This window comes from Aspergillus chevalieri, chromosome 4, assembly GCF_016861735.1.
Source record: "Aspergillus chevalieri M1 DNA, chromosome 4, nearly complete sequence".
NCBI lineage: Eukaryota > Fungi > Ascomycota > Eurotiomycetes > Eurotiales > Aspergillaceae > Aspergillus > Aspergillus chevalieri.
Genome location: NC_057365.1, coordinates 2,786,673 through 2,806,053, shown reverse-complemented (window position 1 = coordinate 2,806,053; position 19,381 = coordinate 2,786,673). Strand labels below are relative to the sequence as shown.

The window sequence follows — 19,381 nt, the reverse complement described above, 5'->3', positions numbered from 1 at the left end:
GCATAGAGCCTAGGGTACCTTTCTCCAAAAGGATTGTGATCGCTCCAGTGTTGGTATATCCTGCGTCCACTACCCGGATGAATGCTGGGAAGTGTGCCTTTGCTACTGCTCGGTTGATGGTCAGAATGATATCCTCTCTCTCTGATCTTGGGGCAGCCTTGCCTCCCTCCCGGCGAAATAGGAATCTCCGTGCCTCTTTGGGGGTGTCTTTGGCTGGCTTAAGCTTGGTTGGATCAGGCTGGCTAACTGCAGCAACTGCTTGGATTTGCCGGTTCTTCTGCTTCTTTTTGGTGACCTCCTGCCATTCCTGCCCTCCAGGTCTAGTGGAAAGCAGCGTAGCTAGGTCTGCAAATGTGGGTTGTTGCCTTGACTTTTGGCTTGTTGCTTCCCTTATCTTGGGGACCTTGCTGCTATTGTGTTGGTTCGTTTGGCTTGATTGGGCATTGGTTGTTGTTGGTGTGTCTTGCTTCATTGGTTTGATTCGTTGGATAGTGTTCTGGGCTTCTGTGAGCTCTGTGCGAAGCTTGCTAACTTCCAGTTCCAGCTTTGTGACCCGCTCTAGATAGAGTCCTTCATGAACCTGCTGTTCTGCTCTCCAGTTGGACAGCTCCTCTGCTAGGTGTGCCTGTACCTGTTCCTGGACCATTTGAAACATTTCTTGTTGTTGGTTCTGGGCTGCTTCCAAAGCACCCACCAACACCTGGGCGTGTTTGCTCACATCTAGTAAAGAGGTTTGATGCTTTGGCCTTCCAATCAATGTCTTTTGTAGACTCTTTCGTTGCCTGATTCCGCTTCTGGCCTCACTGGCCCGGCTGGGGGCCCGGCTGGGGGCCCTGCTGGATCCTCTGGTTTGCCAGTGTTCCTGGCCCTCATTTTCATCCATGCTCGCACTCTCCATGCTACCTTCATTAAATTCAGGTTGCATCATGTTTCCAGATCGCCAACGGATTGGCGTTGGGGTGACTGGCATATCTTCTGTTTCCGCGAACTGGGAGGCCACGTTGTCCACTCCGGGGGGTGACGCGTGCGATATACCACCACCACAGAGTTCCTGTGCCTCCATGGTGGTTTATAGGTGCCTAGAGGCCCCTATCGGTCAAATGACGCGTGAAAAAGACGTGTTTTCCTTGGGTGCTGATTTTGGTGTTCCAGGCGCCAAGCTTTTCTCCCGGACGTTTGGGCTATACCTACGATAGCCTCGTACCTCGGCTCCCCGATCCTGAACAAAAGACTATTGCGAAGACGTCCGTGACCGGGGACGAAGTAGCAGCAAGGGTGCCAGCACAAAGACCATTTGTACGGGTGTCCGGCATAGACCGGTCAACTGTCCAAGGGTCCTTTGCAATCAGTATCTGGGCTACTGAGCCGGGCAGCAACGACCAAAAGCTAGTTGGAGTTGAGCCTGTCTTCAGTCGATGGCACGTTAGTGGTTGTGCTAACTGCCAGAATACGCTCCATGTCACCTCTCATATTCCGATACCAACCGAACTCACTGGGGATGTCAAAGCTCCAGACCTCGAAAAGGCGAAGAGTCTTAAATATGATATCAAATTATTGACTTCGCTAAAGGATAGTATCGGTAAGGAACAACGAAGTGTTGGTGGTGAAAAGGGATCCAAGAGCTTTCAGAAGCCGCGGCTGGATGTTGGGGTTTTAGCGTTGTGAGCTCGTGCGGCTCTTGACCTTGTTCCTTTGGTATGGTCACTCTTTGGCGAGTCATATTGACTGGCTACAGAAGGATTCTCTGTCTTAGTAGTCCAAATTTGGCTATTAGGTATGCAAATGAAAGGATTCAAAAAATAGATCAAGTATTCATCAATAAACACAAAATGATAAGAAGAATGCTTACTTCATTGAAACACAAACTCAAGTGGGGGAAATAAATAAAGACAAAAACATACAACAGCCGGGATTCGCTGGTGGTCACCCACCCGACTACTAACTGGCCGGCGTGTGGCTTGTGTACGGTCAATAGTTGAATGGGTATCCCTAAAAGGTGCGCGGTGGTGTCAACTTATGGTGCTCGCGCGACTAGCGTGGGTGCTCCATAGAGGGGTGCGATACTCTACGGCCACCCACACCCAGTGCGACCAACCCCACCCCCTTTCTCTACTCCGGTCCAAGCGCTGGCATCATCCTGATGATCTATTGGAACCATCTAGATTATGTGCGGGTGAAGTTCCAGTCCGCTTCTGTGTTTGATCTGGGGCCAAGGAGCTTGCTCAAGGCTCCCAGGAACGCAACCGACTAGCCTGTGAGCTAGGCTGAAATCCACAGGTGATTCAAAGCTCCTATGACCAAGCCTCATATCAGAATTTAGTTTCGAGACCATGGAGGATAGATACCATCTTCAATAATCTCTGGTTTATTCCCAAAGGCGTAGTGTAGCTGTATATCAGAGCTGACCGGATATGCGCCTTGTCAATAGTGTCCATTAAAAACCTTTTCCAGATACATGTCTATAAGTCTCTCTTCTCATTTATTGACTCATCTGTGACTCTAATAGTATTGCCCTGCTTGTCATGGGCTCGGACTAATAGATAAAACGAAATTGCATTCTCAATCTAAACTAGGTAGGCTGGTAGCCATAAGACGAGAATATCGGTGTCACAACCTGGCTTCTCTCGTGTCGTACCTAGGGTTCTAGTTAGTTGTATTTCGAGACTGAACACTTACCTTAAGTGTTCCCAAGTAGTCGTATGCTCAATGCCCCTCCGGGTCCGGTTCGGTATGTCGTATGCGTTGATGGGTATGTCGCCCCCTCCAGGCTCCGTAGTTCAATAGTCGTTGATGGGTATATCGCCCCCTCCAGGCTCCGTAAGATAATCAACAAGTAGGAACGGTAAAGGTAACGAGTAGAGAAACAAGGCCAACCGAGTACGTATACTGGGTTGTTGGTTAAGTGCGGACGAGTCAGAAACTAGAAGGTAACCAATGCTGTAAGACTTGAATTGATCGCGAAGAACTAACTAGGTGCATGAATGAGTGTCCTTATATATCCTCCGCTTATATACCATATGGACTACCATTCTGATGGTAGTGATTGTGGTAGTTGTATACCATCTACCAATGCCAAGCCATGGTATATGGTAGTTGATCACGTGATGCGCCTGTTAACTATCACCTATGATCCCTGTCCTTCCTGCATTATTACCAGAGCTTATAGTCCAATGATTCTGCCTTGACTCCCCGCATAATCACGTGAGATTAGTGCCTTAGGGGTCTGTAACATTACCTCCCCCTCCTTCAGGCTTTCGTCCTCGAAAGTCATAAAGCTGTGGCATCTCCCAGGTAAGCACTGGCTGCCCAACTTCCTTTTATTATCATGACTCATCATGTCTCGTGCCGCAGTTCGTAACCGATATCGTGAGTTTCAAAAGCAGGCTGCTGAAATTGACAAGCAAGGTGTTCCTGTTGACAATCCTTGTTCCTTTTGTGAACGGCGTGGCTTTTGTTGTATTATGGATTCAAAGAGTCGAAACTGTGCCGCTTGTACCCGCAGGGGTAAGAAGTGTGAACCCCGATTCCATTCTGATTCTCAATGGGATTCCTTGAATCGTGATCGTGATATGTTGGATGCGCAGATTGATGAGGCCGAAAATCAACTTGAGGTTTTGTTTGCAAAGCTGAAAAATCTAAAAACACGTCGGAAGTTCTTAAATGAGCGTGGTCGGAAGATGTTGGATCATGATTCCAACATTATGGGTGTGTTGAATGAAAGAGATCCATTGAATGCTGAGGATCTTCAAGAGCTTGAGCGTCTTGTTGATGAACAAGAAGCTGCTCAGCTTGCCGCTGTGTCAAATGATCCTAGTTTGACTCAGATGATGAATTCCCCTTCCTTCTGGGAGAATTTCGATTCTGCTGTCGCTGGTGGTATTCCTTCACCAACTGGTGGCAACCCGTCAAGTTCGCGATAGGTTCCCATGTGTTTTCTGAGGTATCATATCCTTCCCATTTAACCAGATAACATGGTCGTCCGTTGACTTGCTTGTAATCCAGAATTTGTTCAACTTCATATTCATCATCGTCGCTTTCGATTTCGATGTTTTCCGTTGGTATGGCGTTTTTCGGTGCTGGTTCCAATAGCGAGATGTGAAATACTGGATGTATGCGCTTCATTGATTTTGGTAGTTTCAAGCGATAGTTCACTGGTCCTGTTTTTTCTTCAATGGTGAAAGGTCCAATCTTCTGGTGATCGAGCTTTTGACTTGGTCGTTTTGTTTTGATATTTCTGCGGAGCAGGAATACTTTCTCCCCCCTCTTCAAGGTAGGTCCCTCTCCGTGGTGCTTGTCGTAATATATAGCCGCTCGTAGGTTCATGAAATCGATGTCTCTTGACAGTTGGTGGTGTAAGTTCTTCAGCTTTTGGACTGTCTCATTTGCCGCTTCTGATGTGGACTCTTGTGGTCGTGGCTTTTCATATAGCACTGGGTGGTATCCATAATTGGCGTAAAATGGCGTTACTTTGAGTGTTGAGTGCTCTGCATTGTTGTATGCAAACTGTGCCATGGGTAGGAATTTAACCCAATCATCTTGTTCATAGTTGATGTAGTGCCGTAGGTATTGCTCAATCGTTTGGTTGGTTCGTTCAGTTTGACCATTTGCTTGTGGGTGGTAGGCTGTGGTGAGTCGGTGTTCTATACCCATCAAGTTCGTGAGTGTCGTCCAGAATTTTGAAGTGAACAGTTTGTCTCTGTCTGAGGTGATCTTCTGAGGCATTCCGTGGTTGGTGATGACATGCTTCAGGAATATCTGTGCCATATCTGCTGCGGTCATGGTTCCTTTGGCTGGCACCAAATGAATATATTTGGTCATTCGATCTGTGATGACTGTGATCGAGTCATATCCTTGTGATGTCGGTAACTGTGTGATGAAGTCGATGGTAACCCATTCCCATGGATGTGTTGGAGCATCCGGGGATTGCATTTTCCCATAGGGTTGATGTCTTGCTGCCTTATCTCGAATGCAAGTTTCACAGTTCTTCACATATTCTTGAACAACTTTTCGCGTGTTTGGGAAGTAGTAGTTTCTCATGATTTGTTCAGCTGTTTTCTCTGTTCCCAAATGTCCGTGGAGTGGAGTGTCATGGTGCATGCTGATGATCTCATTTCTCATGCTTTTTGGCACATAGATGAGATTGTGCAAGTACACTAATCCATTGTTATCTGTGGTCAATTTGTCGTTTTCTGCTGAGTTTTCAATCATATCCTGGATCATTTTATCTTTTTGTGTTTCTTCGACAATTTTCTTTTCCAAAGGTTTGTTCGAGGTATGCATGGTTGCTGCTAACACCTGGTGGTTGTAGCTGATGGTTCCGTCTTCGTTGGTTTTCAATATCGCTGGATTGATCGTTCGGTCTTTGATCTCATAGTCCGGTCGTCGACTGAGTGCGTCTGCTTGTCCATTCTCATTTCCTTTGCAGTGGATGATCTTGAAGTCGTATTGCGATAGTACTTCAGCCCATCTGGCCTGTCTTCGGGTCAACTCTTTGGTTGTTGTGAAGAAGGTCAGATTCTTGTGATCTGTTTTCACAAGTACAGTGTGTTGTGCTCCTTCCAAATAAACTCTCCAAGTCTTGAATGCTACCACTATGGCTAGCAGTTCCTTGTCATGGATGTCATAGTTCAACTCCGCTTGAACTAGTTTTCGTGAGTGGAATGCAACGGCTCGTGGTTTTCCATCTGGTCCTGGTTGAGTCATCCTCATACCAATGGCATAGTCTGATGCGTCGGTTTCAATTGTGGTTTCCTTTTCTGGGTCGAACTGCACAAGTGCTGGTGCAGATACAATTTTTTCTTTGGCTTGTTGAAACGCTTGTCGTTGTTCTGGTCCCCATTGAAACTCTTGTCCCTTTTTCAACAATTTGAACAGTGGTGTCATGAATTGTGAGTAGTCCTTCAAGAATCGTCGGTAGTAGTTCACAAGTCCTGTAAACTGCTGAACTTCCTTGGTGTTCTTCAGCTCTGGCCAATCCAAGATTGCTTGAACTTTGTTCTTATCCATCTGGATTCCCTCTGTAGTGATCCAGTGTCCTAAGAACTCGGTTTCCTGAACATGGAATTCGCACTTCTTCAACTTCAATCGTAGCTTCGCTTCCTCAAGTTTTTGCAGTACTTTTTTGACATGCTGCACATGTTCTTCGAAGGTGCTGGAGAAGACCAAGATGTCATCAAGGTAGACTATCACGAAGATGTCGAGATATACTCCAAGTACATCATAGATGAATCGTTGGAATGATGCTGGTGCGTTGGTAAGCCCAAATGGCATGACCAAATATTCATAATGTCCATATTTCGTTCTGATGGTCGTTTTCCATTCTTCTCCTCTGGCAATTCGTAGTCGATTGTAGGCGTCCACAAGGTCAAATTTGGTAAACCATTTTGCTCCTCTAATTCGGTCTTGCATTTCATCAACTCGTGGTAATGGGTGTCGATCTTTGATGGTGATGGCGTTGAGTGGTCGGTAATCTGCACATAGCTGTAGACTTCCATCTTTTTCGGTACAAATAGGACTCCGTGCCCCGCTGGTGATGTTGATGGTCTGATGAATCCTTTTGCCAATTGTTCTTCAATATATTCCCGTAGTATTTTCGATTCTCGTTCTGACATCGGGTAAATCTTCTTGCATGTCGGTGTCTTCCCTTCCATAAGGGGTATGCGATGGTCGTGTGGTCCGTGGTCTGGTAGTTCAGGTTGTTCGGGCTGCTTGAACAAGTGCTGAAACTCGATATACTCCTGTGGAATCTGTGGTTCCTGAGTCGTTGCTGCTAGCTCCTTATGGTCAATCCATTCCCATGAGCCTAGCTCTGAGTCTGATGCTTCTTGGTTGCTATCAACTCTTTCTGAGCGATATTCCTCAATCGGCGCTGATCTCTTGGATATATCCTCGTCCATCAAGTATTCGCAATACTTCTGGGTCGTGTCCGGTGCCCATCCGGGTAAATTCATCAGCCAATGTCGTTCTGAGGCCCTGGTGGCTGCTAAAACAATGTTTGTCGCTGTGTCATTCATTTCTCTGTTATTCAACCCACCTCTTGGTTGCTTCACGTATCTACCAGGTCTCCTGCCTGTAGATCGTGGTGAGGTCCCGGCCTCCCGTTGACTCGGTCCTTTCGTTGTTCTTGGGCAATCGCAATTCACAAAGTTCATTTGTCCAGTTTTCCAGTTGATTTCCGGGTTGTGATTCCTGAGCCATGGAATCCCCAACACTATATCGTATTGTCCCAGCGGTGTCACGTCGAAATTGATCCTTTCTTCATGTTCCGCTACAGCCATAGGGACAAATCCCGATTCGACCGTCAGGTGGCTTCCCAAATTCTCACCATTCAGTCCTGAGATAGGCTCTGGCTGCGCCTTCTCAATTCCTAAGATCCCCAATTGTCGTTGGAATCTAGGATCCATGTAATTTCCAGTAGCTCCTGAGTCAACCATCACTCTGGCTAGTTGATTGAGAACTGGTGTCGTAAACTTCAAGTGGTATCCCCGTTGTGTCGCTGATAGGCTTGCTTGCCATCTTGGTTGCCGTAGACGTCGTGGACTTGGGTAATAATCCTTGATCTCAAAATGAACTATGCAGTCATCTTCATAACATGCAGTCCAGTGCATACTTGAATGCTCTGGATGCAGTAGATATCCTCTGCATGCACAGTTCCAATCCCAACAAGGACAGCTGTCGTTGTATTTCCTAGGTCGTTCTGGAAAATAATGCGCCATTTTCTTTCGATCATAGTGTTCTCCACATGCATGGCTATAACACGCAGTCCAAGGTAATTGGCTATGCTTTGGGTGCTCTCGATAGTGCACACAATCACACCAATCGTACTTGCATGAGCTGTGGATGGGGCCTCGTAGTCGTTTGGTGGTGATGTCTCGTAAGTATCCCCATAATTCTCCATTGTTCTGTCCACAGTAATGGCACGTGTATGGGTGCTGGTCGCATTTCCGTAGGTGTTCGTCCCAAGTTTCGTTCGTTCGTTCCCAACATTTCAAGTTCTGATGTGGGCAGTATGTATTCAATTCATTGAATAGTTCCTTCAATCCTTTAGAGAGCCTCTTGGGGTTCTCCTGAAGTGAAATAACAACATCATCAATGAAGTACGCGGCAACGTCGGTATTCGTTTCTTCGTCGGCTTTTCGTTGTTCCGTATATCGCTTGGACCATAGCTGTTGCTTCGAGATAGGGCTATACACACTGGACTTCGTGTATCCCTCATTATCTTCTGCCAGAATCTGTTCTTCATGTTCTTCATTTTCGGGAGTTGCGTTCTGAGGTGTCTCCGGTATCTCATGGAGTTCCTCCACGTTGGGATCGTGGCCATTCCACTGAGTACCGTACTCTTCGTCAAGGAAATCATTAACTGGCCAATCTTGGTTGGGCAGTTCGCCGAGTGATTTCTCATGAACTGGCTCATTGATGGCTTTTTCGGACCCATCCGTCCTTATATGGGCTTTGTCGCTTCCGCTGTCGGACCCCACCGTCCGTTCGTTGGGCCAATATTCTTCTTCGCTTGAACTCATGATCTCATCAATTTCCTCTGTCGTGAGGGTCGTTTGTTCTTCCATCAACCTCCTCAATGGGCTCAGGTTGGGTACAATCATAGTTCTGGGTCTCCATGGTCCTCCATGCTCATCCGAAGCCTCTTGCATGTGCCGTCCAGAATCATTTGTTGCTCTGAGTTCAGGGTTCACAATTCCTGTGGTGTCATACGCTCCTCTCTCCTGGGTAGCGTGCAGTTGCTTGTTATCGTCTCGTTGTTGCTGAGGCCTAACGTTCTGTCGTTGCCTGCATGCCTTCGTCATGTGGCCCGGCTTTCCACATGTGAAGCAAAGTTTCTCTTTCCTTCTTCGTTCTCTTTCCTTGTCGGATACGAAGGGCCTATGCTGTGTGGCATCCAGCTCCATCGGTCGTGGTCCATAGGGATCTTCATACCCTTGGCTTCGTGGTTGAGCTGGTCGTTTATCGTTCGATCGATAGTGGCTCGTTCGTGGGTTTCCTCTGAAGGTGTTTCCATATCTTGACTCCTTCTGTCTGACTCTAAGGTCATACAGGGTGTTGTCAATCTTGACAGCTCGTTCAAAGAGTTCGTTCAATGAAGTCGGTCGTTCCATCCAAACTAGTTTCTCCTGAATCTCTGGTTTCAACATTTCTTCGAACTTCGCAATGTACATCGTCTCGTCCCAATTCAGATGGGTGATGATCTGCTGGAAATCAGATACCAACTTGGCTACTGATCCTGTCTGTTTGAGTCGCCATAGCTTTCGTTCAGCGTTCCGTGTGGCGTCGATATCTCCAAACGTTCCCTGGAGTCGTTTCTTAAATTCAGTGAAGCTGCTGAAAACCTCAGTGGTATTGTCGTTATGGTATTGTTCATCTCTCTCCTGGAAGTCGCGCAAGGTAGGTTCAAACCAATCAAATGCTGGTCCAGTCAAATAAGTTGCTGCAAGTAGGACTTTGTCGGATTCGAAGATGAGCTTGCTCCGGTTCATGCGGACATACAAGTCCAACTGGGTGATGAAGGGTCGCAACTTGTATCGAGTACCATCAAAGGGTTCCGGCGGTCGAACTTTGATAGCTTTGGCTGACTGTCGTTCTTCCAAAGTAGTGATGCTTTCCTGCAGCTGGCTAACCATTCCAAAGAGCTCTTCATAAGTCGGAGTTCGTCCCTCAGATCCACGAGAGGACCTGGGAGTGGTGTTGCTGTTACTGTTGTTGGACATGGTTTCAGTTCGTGTTTTAAGTCAATATAGTCTCGAAACCTGACTCGTACTGACTGGCGATCAATGTGTCACAACCTGGCTTCTCTCGTGTCGTACCTAGGGTTCTAGTTAGTTGTATTTCGAGACTGAACACTTACCTTAAGTGTTCCCAAGTAGTCGTATGCTCAATGCCCCTCCGGGTCCGGTTCGGTATGTCGTATGCGTTGATGGGTATGTCGCCCCCTCCAGGCTCCGTAGTTCAATAGTCGTTGATGGGTATATCGCCCCCTCCAGGCTCCGTAAGATAATCAACAAGTAGGAACGGTAAAGGTAACGAGTAGAGAAACAAGGCCAACCGAGTACGTATACTGGGTTGTTGGTTAAGTGCGGACGAGTCAGAAACTAGAAGGTAACCAATGCTGTAAGACTTGAATTGATCGCGAAGAACTAACTAGGTGCATGAATGAGTGTCCTTATATATCCTCCGCTTATATACCATATGGACTACCATTCTGATGGTAGTGATTGTGGTAGTTGTATACCATCTACCAATGCCAAGCCATGGTATATGGTAGTTGATCACGTGATGCGCCTGTTAACTATCACCTATGATCCCTGTCCTTCCTGCATTATTACCAGAGCTTATAGTCCAATGATTCTGCCTTGACTCCCCGCATAATCACGTGAGATTAGTGCCTTAGGGGTCTGTAACAATCGGCCCTGAAGAGGAAAAAGAAGAAGAAGAAACCACATGGGTAAGACAAAGGAAACCAAGTGAATTCATCTGATTGTTTGATAATCGAGAAGTTGGCTACAGCTAACAAAGGTAACTACCACAATTAATGAAAGACGCAAGTAAGCAGTGTAATGGCCATATCATCCCTGCTGATCCTCAATTATGTAGATGCACAGACATCATAAGAGCTTTTTGATGGTTATACAGCTGCAATTCAGAATAATCATTGATGAACACAGCGTGCCACAGCTTAGGCTCAGAGAACTCTGTCAAGTTGTTAGTGGAATAGACCATAGCTATTAAATTAAACACTGAGTAAGAACACACCTTTGGTTGGCAAAGAAGTCGCACAGTTGATTATGATCCAATCCTCAATCATCTTCTCCTCCAGCCAGGGATGATACTTTCCACCTGACTTGATTGAGAGATATGTTCATCGACTTCTCCATGATCTCTCAACAATTCAACTGCCCATTTCTTTTCAGGGATATAGAAATCCACTCGACCATCCTTGGTCCTTGACCATTCACTGGATATTGGTACACCTTGCCCTGCTACATGGACAAATCCCCTGTAGAATTCGTCTTGGTATTGGGCTTTCACAGGTCTGGGTTGTGATGCACTTGACATTTTTTTTTTCCCTCAGCTGAATGCCTTAAGTTCATGATGGAGAATTTGCTGAGGATTTCCTTGCATAATTTTGGTAGTGAGTCGAATCTGGCAGGCAGGGGCTGTGACATTGTGCCAATTGAATATTCAATGTATCTAAGATTGTCAGAACAGAACAGCAATAGGGGCTTGTGAGAAGAATTACTTTTCATGTAAGCGTGATGGCAGAACTGCAATATCACCACCATCCAGAGCTACCCTGTGAATCCAACCTTTCTGGTAACAGAACTTGATGCTTGCATCATTGATATCAAATGGAATACTTCCTTCTGTAATTTTGCTCAATATGACTGAGATTCCATTTGTAGCTCTTGATATATCTGGAAAAGAGCGATTAACTGGCTTGCTTCTTAGTTTGTCAAAAACTGTGGCAGTGTCCTCCAGGAACCAGATGACATGATTTTCTGTCAAGGTCCTGATACATCCACGCTTGATGTCATGGCGATAGGCCTGAAACTGTTAGCTTCTTTGCTCAAATATGGCCTCTCAAAATGCCCCAATATGAGGTTCAACTAATTCAACTAACAAAAAATTGAAGAGATAATTCAGCACATACCTCGTAAATTACATCAACTATCGATGTCACCGCTCCTGGATGGCCATTTGTTACTGCAAATATATACTCCAGGGCACCTTCATCAAAATTGAATGTCTCTTCATAATGAAATGTAAGCAATCATGAAATGACATCCCTGAACTCTTCTTTGTCATAAAATAGACCAATAGGTGGTGAGTCTTGCTGGTTTTGTGGCGTCAATGAGATGCGTTGTTCGTCAGAAAACTTGACTGGAGTGAAGAATGTTGGATCTGGGCCTGTTGCTGGACTGCCGTAAGAGCAGAAAAGACATAGTCGAAATTTGTAAACATTAGGGGTTAGTCTCTCTTTGAAGATTGTGTTCCAGAGCGTATCATCACTGTAGGTCGCCTGTGCCTCATCCACAATAATAACAGTGTTTGATGTCAAAACCCAAGAGAGATCCTGCTCTGATTGTGAAGTTGTGGTGGGAGCTTCCTGTGCTTCATCATTCCATTTCTCAACAAGCTCGACAAGACTGCCCCAAGGATTCTTAAAATTGAGTCCTTCCCATCTTTTGATTAAGAAAGCTCTTCTTCCCTCTTTGCGATAGTAGTCTCTCAAAAGTTCAGAGAGACGTGTTTTCCCACTGGCTGGAGTTCCACGCACATGGACTATGTTCATGTCATCCAAAATGGCCGCAAGTTTTGACACTGTACGTTCTCGAGGGCATATCAACTGATGCTGTGTGATGGGCAGTTTCCGAGGTATATTCGCTGTAACATGTAATTGTTAACTATAAGCATGAAAATATCATTAAGAATGGGATATTCTCACCATTTCGTGATTCCGAGCACTTCCGTTTCTGTGTAGTGGCACCTCCGCTCACAACAACAACAATATCCACATCTGGATCCTTGCTTTCGGGGAAGAGTGGGTTGGACGTGATCATTCGGCGTGGGCGTAGGAATTCACCATTTTTCACATCAAACTCCTCTTCATAATTGAGTTGCACGACAGGGCTGTAGAGCTTGAGATCACTGTAGTCAATGATAGTATCTTCAAAGCGTGCTGGTGAACGGTCCCAGATCTTCTTTTTGAGAGTGTTGATATTATCTTTGCCTGCAACACATTCCATAGGAAATGACTTCTGAAGATCATCGGATAAAGCGCACCATAACCTCGCGAGTACGCCGTCGAGACATTGTCAAAGATTGGATTGGGTTGAGCACTCAGCTGGTGATTGCGGCGGTCATTGGAAGATAATAACTAGAAGTCCACCTTCCTGACGAGAACAAGGATTGCACCTGCCTAATAAGGGCGAGATATGCACCTGCCTGCAAACAATACTGTAACAAGAGGGGTTGCTGACGGCCTTGTCACACATACAGGCAAGCAATATGTGTTAGTTCTCTATTCAGAACTATTTCAAGTCAATCAGGAAAGGACTTGGCAGGGAATAGGATGTAGTAAGATGAGGGCAAGATGATCATTAGAGATGGAGAATATACTACCGCCGCCGCCGTTGCCGCCAAGCAATGTGAGCATGTGATATTAGTGTGCTGATTGGTTGATTGGTTGATTATGTCATACGTCATTCCAGCGGCGGGACATGATACCTAAGTTATTGTACAGAGTACATGGCCCGGCTCCATTCAGAGTCCTGAGAATCTGGGCTTGCCCGGGCCCTCTTTAGCTGCTATTTACCCAAAGGCCTAAGTGCTTTGCCTGACCTATTTCCTCACTGTGTTCCGCTCCAAATTGCCCAAGGAGCCCGGACTGTATACATCGGTGGATATACGTATTAGCTAGTTAGAAGGTGGGTGTGCGTCCACGACGAGGTGTGTACTCTCTCATACGGTGTCCTGGCTGGGCTATGATAATCAACTCCTGTTTTTCCCTTTGAGCACCCCCAATGCCGAGGACTTCCATTTTCGGATATTGCATCGCATCCCTGGTGTCAACATTGCACCCCTGGTGCTAGAAAGCTATAGAGGTTGCAACCCTATCACCCACACCAGCCCCACTTCTTGGTTCCAGAAAAAAATTGGAGGTTAGGGCTCTTTTAAATATTGACCGTGCGGATTAGGTGGCTTGTGTACGGTCAATAGTCGGGTGGGTATTCCTAAAAGGTGCGCGGTGGTGTGAACTCTTGGCACTCGCGCGACTAGTGTAGGCGCTCTATAGAGGGGTGCGATACTCTACGGCCACTCACACCCGGTGCGAAAACCCCCAATCCAAGCGCTAGCATCATCAATCTGACGGTCAAATGAATTTATCTAGATTAAGTTCGGCTGAAGTTCCAGTCCGCTTCTGGGTAAGATCTGGTCAAACAAGGAGCTTGCTCAACGTTCCCAGGAACACAACCGACTAAGGGCTTTCTAACTACTGTCCGCAGTTAAGCCACACGCCGGCCGGTTAGTACTTGTTTGGGTGGCCACCAGCGAATTTCGGCTGTTGAATGTTTTTTATTTTTTGGCGAGCAAGACATTCTGTACTTGAATCTTGTTTTATTTTTTTGGTTCCCATGCTAATTGTGACATTGATTGCAATCCCATAATCTGAAATGTAGAAGCACCCATGATTCTTGATGTCCTTGTACGAGAGGCTACATGGTACCATACTCATTGCCATTGATACCTTGTGAGGATCTCTGTAGCCTTAGCCGCTTCTTCATAAGCCTTCTTTGGGCCGTTACCCAGCTCTGGAGTTTCTCTTTGAGGAAGGCCTGCTGAGACTCTTCGGCCAGTGGTGTTATCTTGCGACCATTATTTGCTTTGGCAAGATGCACCTGCGCTGCTTGTATTTACTGCGGACATGAGCTCCATGTGGGCGTGGCTTTGCGAAGATACACCAATAACAATTGGGGAGCAAATGCGTATAGGTTACGCTAACGCTCCATTATATGGCGATGTGCTGTGATACCCAGATTCGCAGGCAGTTCAGGCATTTCATTGTTTGGGGCTTCAAGGGCTTTGCAGACATGTGACACCCAAAGGAAAGTCCCATTAAGTCCCATTTGCTCCATCATTCAGAAGGGAAATGATCAAACGGGTGGTCTTCTTGTTCAGCCGCTTAGTGTCAGCGATCGTCTTGACGGTTGTATCGATATAGCGTTCGACTATCGGGAATACGAATTTGGCATTTTATTCAAGGTTGAGATCCCAAATCTTCCCGCTCGCGTCAGTCGGTCCTTGAAATCCAAACGAGGTCGGCTAGAGATCAACCACTTGACTCCGTGCCGGGTAATTGTATGTCCAATATAGTCCAGAAGCTGCGGTAGTCCTTCTTCACACTCGTCCAAGCCATCGACAACGAAAGTGATCTGGCAACCGAAGTACGAGGCGACCTTCATGGCATTCTGCAACATTCTGGCCATGGTATAGAAAGTATTAACGTCATCACAAAAGCCACGGGTAGCTTGATAGATGCCATTTATCGTGGCAGAGAATTGATGTCTTCCGTGCGCCGCGAGACTGAACAACAAACCACGTGCAACATACGCCGCAGTCCTCAATCGTGGGTCATTGCGGTCACAGAAGAAGTACGCCAACGTCCTCGAAGGCATAGGCTCCATTAGGCTAGGGTAAATTCGTGCCAGTTCCTCAATCATTGCCATCATGAGCATTGTCTTTCCCATTCCAGCGCCACCGTTGATCTACAATGTTTGGGGACTAGCATCCTTCCACGAAATATAGTCATCAGTGTCGAACAGCCAGATGCATGAGCCAGTCACGGAATCTTCTTTGGTATTTATCAGGCGTGCAAAATCGGATTGGGGATCGGTCTCGAGCAGGGAGCCCATGGTGAACTAATTGGTTCGAATTCGAAGACTTGTCGAGAAACGCTGCTCCAAAAGCTAGGAGTATAATACCGGGTTAGAAACATAGCTGGAGCAGGAAAGATTTGGAGGGGCGTAGGCGACAGAAGGTGGTTGTGATGAAAAGGGAAGGAGCGATGCTGGATATCAGGTGACTTGCAACAACGCAACCTCGACCCGGCCATTTCAAGAGAGCAGTCGGATTCGAATTGACTTGAGGTGGATGATTAATCTACATTCATTCTGAATCTGGATAACGGAGTAGAGCCCTAATGACTCTACGGAATCATGGCCAATCAGCTCAGGTAGTTAAAGGGTACTTCCATCCCTTCTCTTATCCAGTCGTGATTTTCTCCCCGGTTATAGCAAAAGTACTGGGTTTAGACCGTTAGAGCTCGAATTATGTCTATAAACGCCAGCAACTGACCCCAAGCGCTTAACGCCGTCCCAGGAGTCGCTGTCGTACCGTGATCGTCAACCCGTCGAATTTCGCAGTGATGATCATGATAGTTTCGAGAAAGCTACGAGACTGAGGTGTCTAAGTATAAGACAATATGTGTTCGGATACGCGCCGCCGCAAAGTTATCAAATCTGTGGCCAATCCGGTGTCTCGGGTAAGCGCTGGAGTTGACATCTCACCAATGCGGACTCAATACCACCCATGCCCGGGGTATAAATTGGATTTTAAACCCAGCTGGAATCTTACTTCTTGGTCCTTTTCTATAGTTCACTTCCATCCAACCAGAGTATTCATATTTCTGTTGAGCGTTGACCGTGAAATAACTCAAAAATGGTTACTATAATCTCTTGCAGCATCTCTTCGAATTATATATGCTAACTTTATATCCACTCACAGGCGGAAGTTATCGGTACCATCTCCGCCGTGGCAGGAATCGTCACAAACGTCGTGCAGGCCATCCAACTGATCGATACCGCCCGAGACCGTGTCCGCGGAAAATCAAAGACCATGAAACAGGTCGCCACCCAGCTCGACAGCATCTACCAGTCCCTCTCTCTAGTCCGCGACGAACGCCCTCTACAAACCGCTAAAGTGGAACAGCATTGTGTGGTGATTATCGGAATCGCGAATGAGCTGGAAGCATGTTTTGACCGACTTCAATCCGGGCAGCAACACGGTAGCGTTCGTCGGTTCTTCAGTGCTATGAAGAACGGTGATAAGGACGACGCGGAGTTGTCTGAGATTCTGCTGCGCTTAGATCGTGCTCAGAATGAACTCGTGTTGCGTATTTCCGTCGCGCAGGTTGGTCTTATGGGAAACTTAAATCAGGGATTCAAGGTCTCCTACGATCTCTTGATGGACACGAACCGCAAGTGCCAGAAGATCCTTGGCACAGGTCTTCAGCTTGCCAGTCAGTTGCAAAGCAGACAGCCGGAGAGAAGTAAGCGATGGTATCTGTACACTTTCATTTATTTCGAGTCGCTAACAATATCCCGCAGATGGCCAATTGGTACTTGGACACACCGAACTTCAGGAATTGGGCCTGGTCAGACCTCAGGAGCAAGTTGATGAATCGCCTAAGCTGGACGCTAAATTCACCGATAATATCACCCTTGATCAAGCCTCCATTATCATAGGAAATGTCGGGGTGCAGAACTGGGAGCACACTGCTCGGGTCAAGGCTACCATTTCGGCGAATAAGTTTGGAAACAATCTGTCTATGGTGGTGGGTAATATGGAAGCGTTCCCTATGCAGCGTGTCTTTGGTTAATTATCATTGTTGTTGAGTCGTCCTAGCGGTCTAGTGGATTCGGGTTGGGTTGGTAATTGGTTAATATTGCACGAGCATCTGGTATGCCCCATGTGCCTTTGATTGTCCGGCAATTCTTGAATATAGCATTGGTTTCTTATCATTCGGCGTTAATCGAGGAATTGAATTTTTTGGTCTTTGGCATCCCGATATCCCAGCACAATAAATACCCCTCATCCCCGCTATCATTATTAATCTGACTTCATAGCACCGCGATTCATCAATATCTATCGCACTTCAAACCAGTCGGTATATCTGTATAGCAATGATCATGGGAATCACACACATCGTCCAATTTCAATTTAAATCCGACGTCTCCCCCGACGTGGTGAAAGATGTACGCTCCCCTCCCCCCACCCCATATCTACTCCGTATCAATGAAGAACAACTGACAACGCCAGACCTGCCACCGAATGCTCGCATTAGCACACACATGCCTCCATCCCAAGACCGAAAAACCCTATCTCAAGTCTGTTACGGGTGGAAAAGATAACTCGATTGAGGGGATTCAGGTAGCCCTTCCCCTTTACCATTCTCCCTTCCTTCCTTTGTTTGTCGAGAGTGCATACTAACTAAAGAAGAACGGTATCACGCACGCATTCGTAGTTCAATTTGAAAACGAGGCTGATAGGGAGTACTATTGCCATAAGGACCCTTCGCATCTGGCGTTTGTGAAGAGAGTGGTTGAGTTGGTGGAGAAGGTTCAGGTCGTTGATTTTACGCATGGTGTTGTTGTTTGATGGTATTGCCTTGTCTATTTATCTATAGATGGAGAATTGATGTGATTTAGCCATATCGGCTGACAAGGCCTTTCATGTCGTTTATCATTCTGTCGCTGTTAGTAATGGTCGACAAGGAGGGGAGAAACGTACTGTTTCCTCAGCGATATATCATCCGTAAACAGCGCAGAAACATGAGTATTGAACCGCCTGCTTCATCAGCAATGCTCCCTTTAAATAAGAATAACACTCACAGCTTATATAAATCTAACCGCCCATCATAATCCTCCTCCGGCGGCGAAGGCTTCACAAGCTCCCGATACGCCGCACGATATTCCTCTCCAAACCGATTGCACGCCGGCATCCATTGCCCGAATTCATCTATCTCATCAGCCAAAGCACTAGTCCACGGTAATAGTGGGACTTACACTCATGATGCGCATAAAAACAACACGCATCAAAAACCAAACACTCCCCGGACACTTTATCAACCCCCGAATTCCCATACCACAAATCCCCATGCACCAATGCTGGTTTCACAGACCGTCCCTCACTCTCCAGTGGCCGTAATAACCTCGGGATAATTTTCTCAAAAACAACCGGCACAAGCACATCCAACTCAGAATCGTGTCCTTTCGCCTTAATCTCCAAATCCAGCGCGACACGCAAACTCTTCGAAAAAAACACCTCCCAGCTCCTCTCCCATCCAGTATACTGTGGTAAATACCCACTATACGTAGGAACATGAAACCCGAACTTCCCCTCCAGACTCTGACGCTGACTGCGCTGATGCAACGCCGCCAATCTCTCCGTAAACCTCCCCGGATCAGGCATCTCATCCCTAGCAAGAACCATATCGCGATACTCGCAGAGAAAGAAGTGTGTCTCGGGGTTATTCTGGTAAGTCCCCCAGGCGATTGGTTTCGGTGCGAAGTCTGGGACTACGCGGTGGATTTCCTGCATGGATGTGTATTCGCCGTAGAGGATGTTCTTGCCTAGGTCATTTGTGAGGGTTTTCAAGAAGTAGGATTTTATGGAGTTGTCTGGGAGGGTGAGGGTTATGCGGGCTGTGTTGGTGGTGGCCCAGTAGCTGGTGCCGTGGCGGGTTGTTGTGACCGCGTGGACCGGGGGGAGGTCTGTTATTAGCTTTCGTTTGGGGACTGGGAGGGGAATGAGCTTACTGGCGGCTACATTGGGGTCTATTTGGTTGCTGTCGAGGTCTGGGCTGGCGTTGGAAGTCATGGTGGTTGTTGGGAGAATGTCGGGATATCGGTGGGGTTGATTTGATATTGTGGGTATCCGAATCAGGTAATTCCATTGTTGGGATAGAGCATTTGCTGCGAAATTATACATGTGTCCGAATTGTATTGCAGACATCATCTTTAATTTAACACTATTGACAATATATGGATTGCTAGTAGCCATGAATGTATGTAACTCATTATCACATTACACA

At 46.6% G+C, this 19,381-nt stretch overlaps 5 protein-coding genes across 5 annotated transcripts; 2 read left to right on the top strand and 3 right to left on the bottom strand.

Annotated features, from left to right (window-relative positions):
* Positions 1 to 10,809: 10,809 nt before the first annotated feature.
* Positions 10,810 to 11,763, bottom strand: ACHE_41012S (uncharacterized protein; the record flags this gene model as incomplete). Its single annotated transcript, XM_043279274.1, is given in 4 exon segments — positions 10,810 to 11,056; positions 11,249 to 11,553; positions 11,660 to 11,712; positions 11,727 to 11,763. The coding sequence occupies 4 exon segments, from the start codon at positions 11,761 to 11,763 to the stop codon at positions 10,810 to 10,812; spliced, it is 642 nt and encodes a 213-aa protein (XP_043136970.1).
* Positions 11,764 to 11,779: 16 nt separating this feature from the next.
* On the bottom strand, positions 11,780 to 12,755 carry ACHE_41011S (ATP-binding protein; the record flags this gene model as incomplete). Its single annotated transcript, XM_043279273.1, has 2 exons — positions 11,780 to 12,393; positions 12,455 to 12,755. 2 exons carry the CDS (start codon positions 12,753 to 12,755, stop codon positions 11,780 to 11,782), a joined length of 915 nt encoding a protein of 304 aa, XP_043136969.1.
* A 3,472-nt stretch (positions 12,756 to 16,227) lies between these two features.
* Positions 16,228 to 17,167, top strand: ACHE_41010A (uncharacterized protein; the record flags this gene model as incomplete). The annotated part of the gene is made up of 3 exons (XM_043279272.1): positions 16,228 to 16,230; positions 16,294 to 16,837; positions 16,896 to 17,167. 3 exons carry the CDS (start codon positions 16,228 to 16,230, stop codon positions 17,165 to 17,167), a joined length of 819 nt encoding a protein of 272 aa, XP_043136968.1.
* A 304-nt stretch (positions 17,168 to 17,471) lies between these two features.
* ACHE_41009A (Dabb family protein) lies at positions 17,472 to 17,946 on the top strand (the record flags this gene model as incomplete). The annotated part of the gene is made up of 3 exons (XM_043279271.1): positions 17,472 to 17,543; positions 17,608 to 17,718; positions 17,788 to 17,946. 3 exons carry the CDS (start codon positions 17,472 to 17,474, stop codon positions 17,944 to 17,946), a joined length of 342 nt encoding a protein of 113 aa, XP_043136967.1.
* A 46-nt stretch (positions 17,947 to 17,992) lies between these two features.
* Positions 17,993 to 19,167, bottom strand: ACHE_41008S (uncharacterized protein; the record flags this gene model as incomplete). Its single annotated transcript, XM_043279270.1, has 4 exons — positions 17,993 to 18,035; positions 18,079 to 18,135; positions 18,180 to 18,306; positions 18,354 to 19,167. 4 exons carry the CDS (start codon positions 19,165 to 19,167, stop codon positions 17,993 to 17,995), a joined length of 1,041 nt encoding a protein of 346 aa, XP_043136966.1.
* Between the last annotated feature and the right edge of the window lie 214 nt (positions 19,168 to 19,381).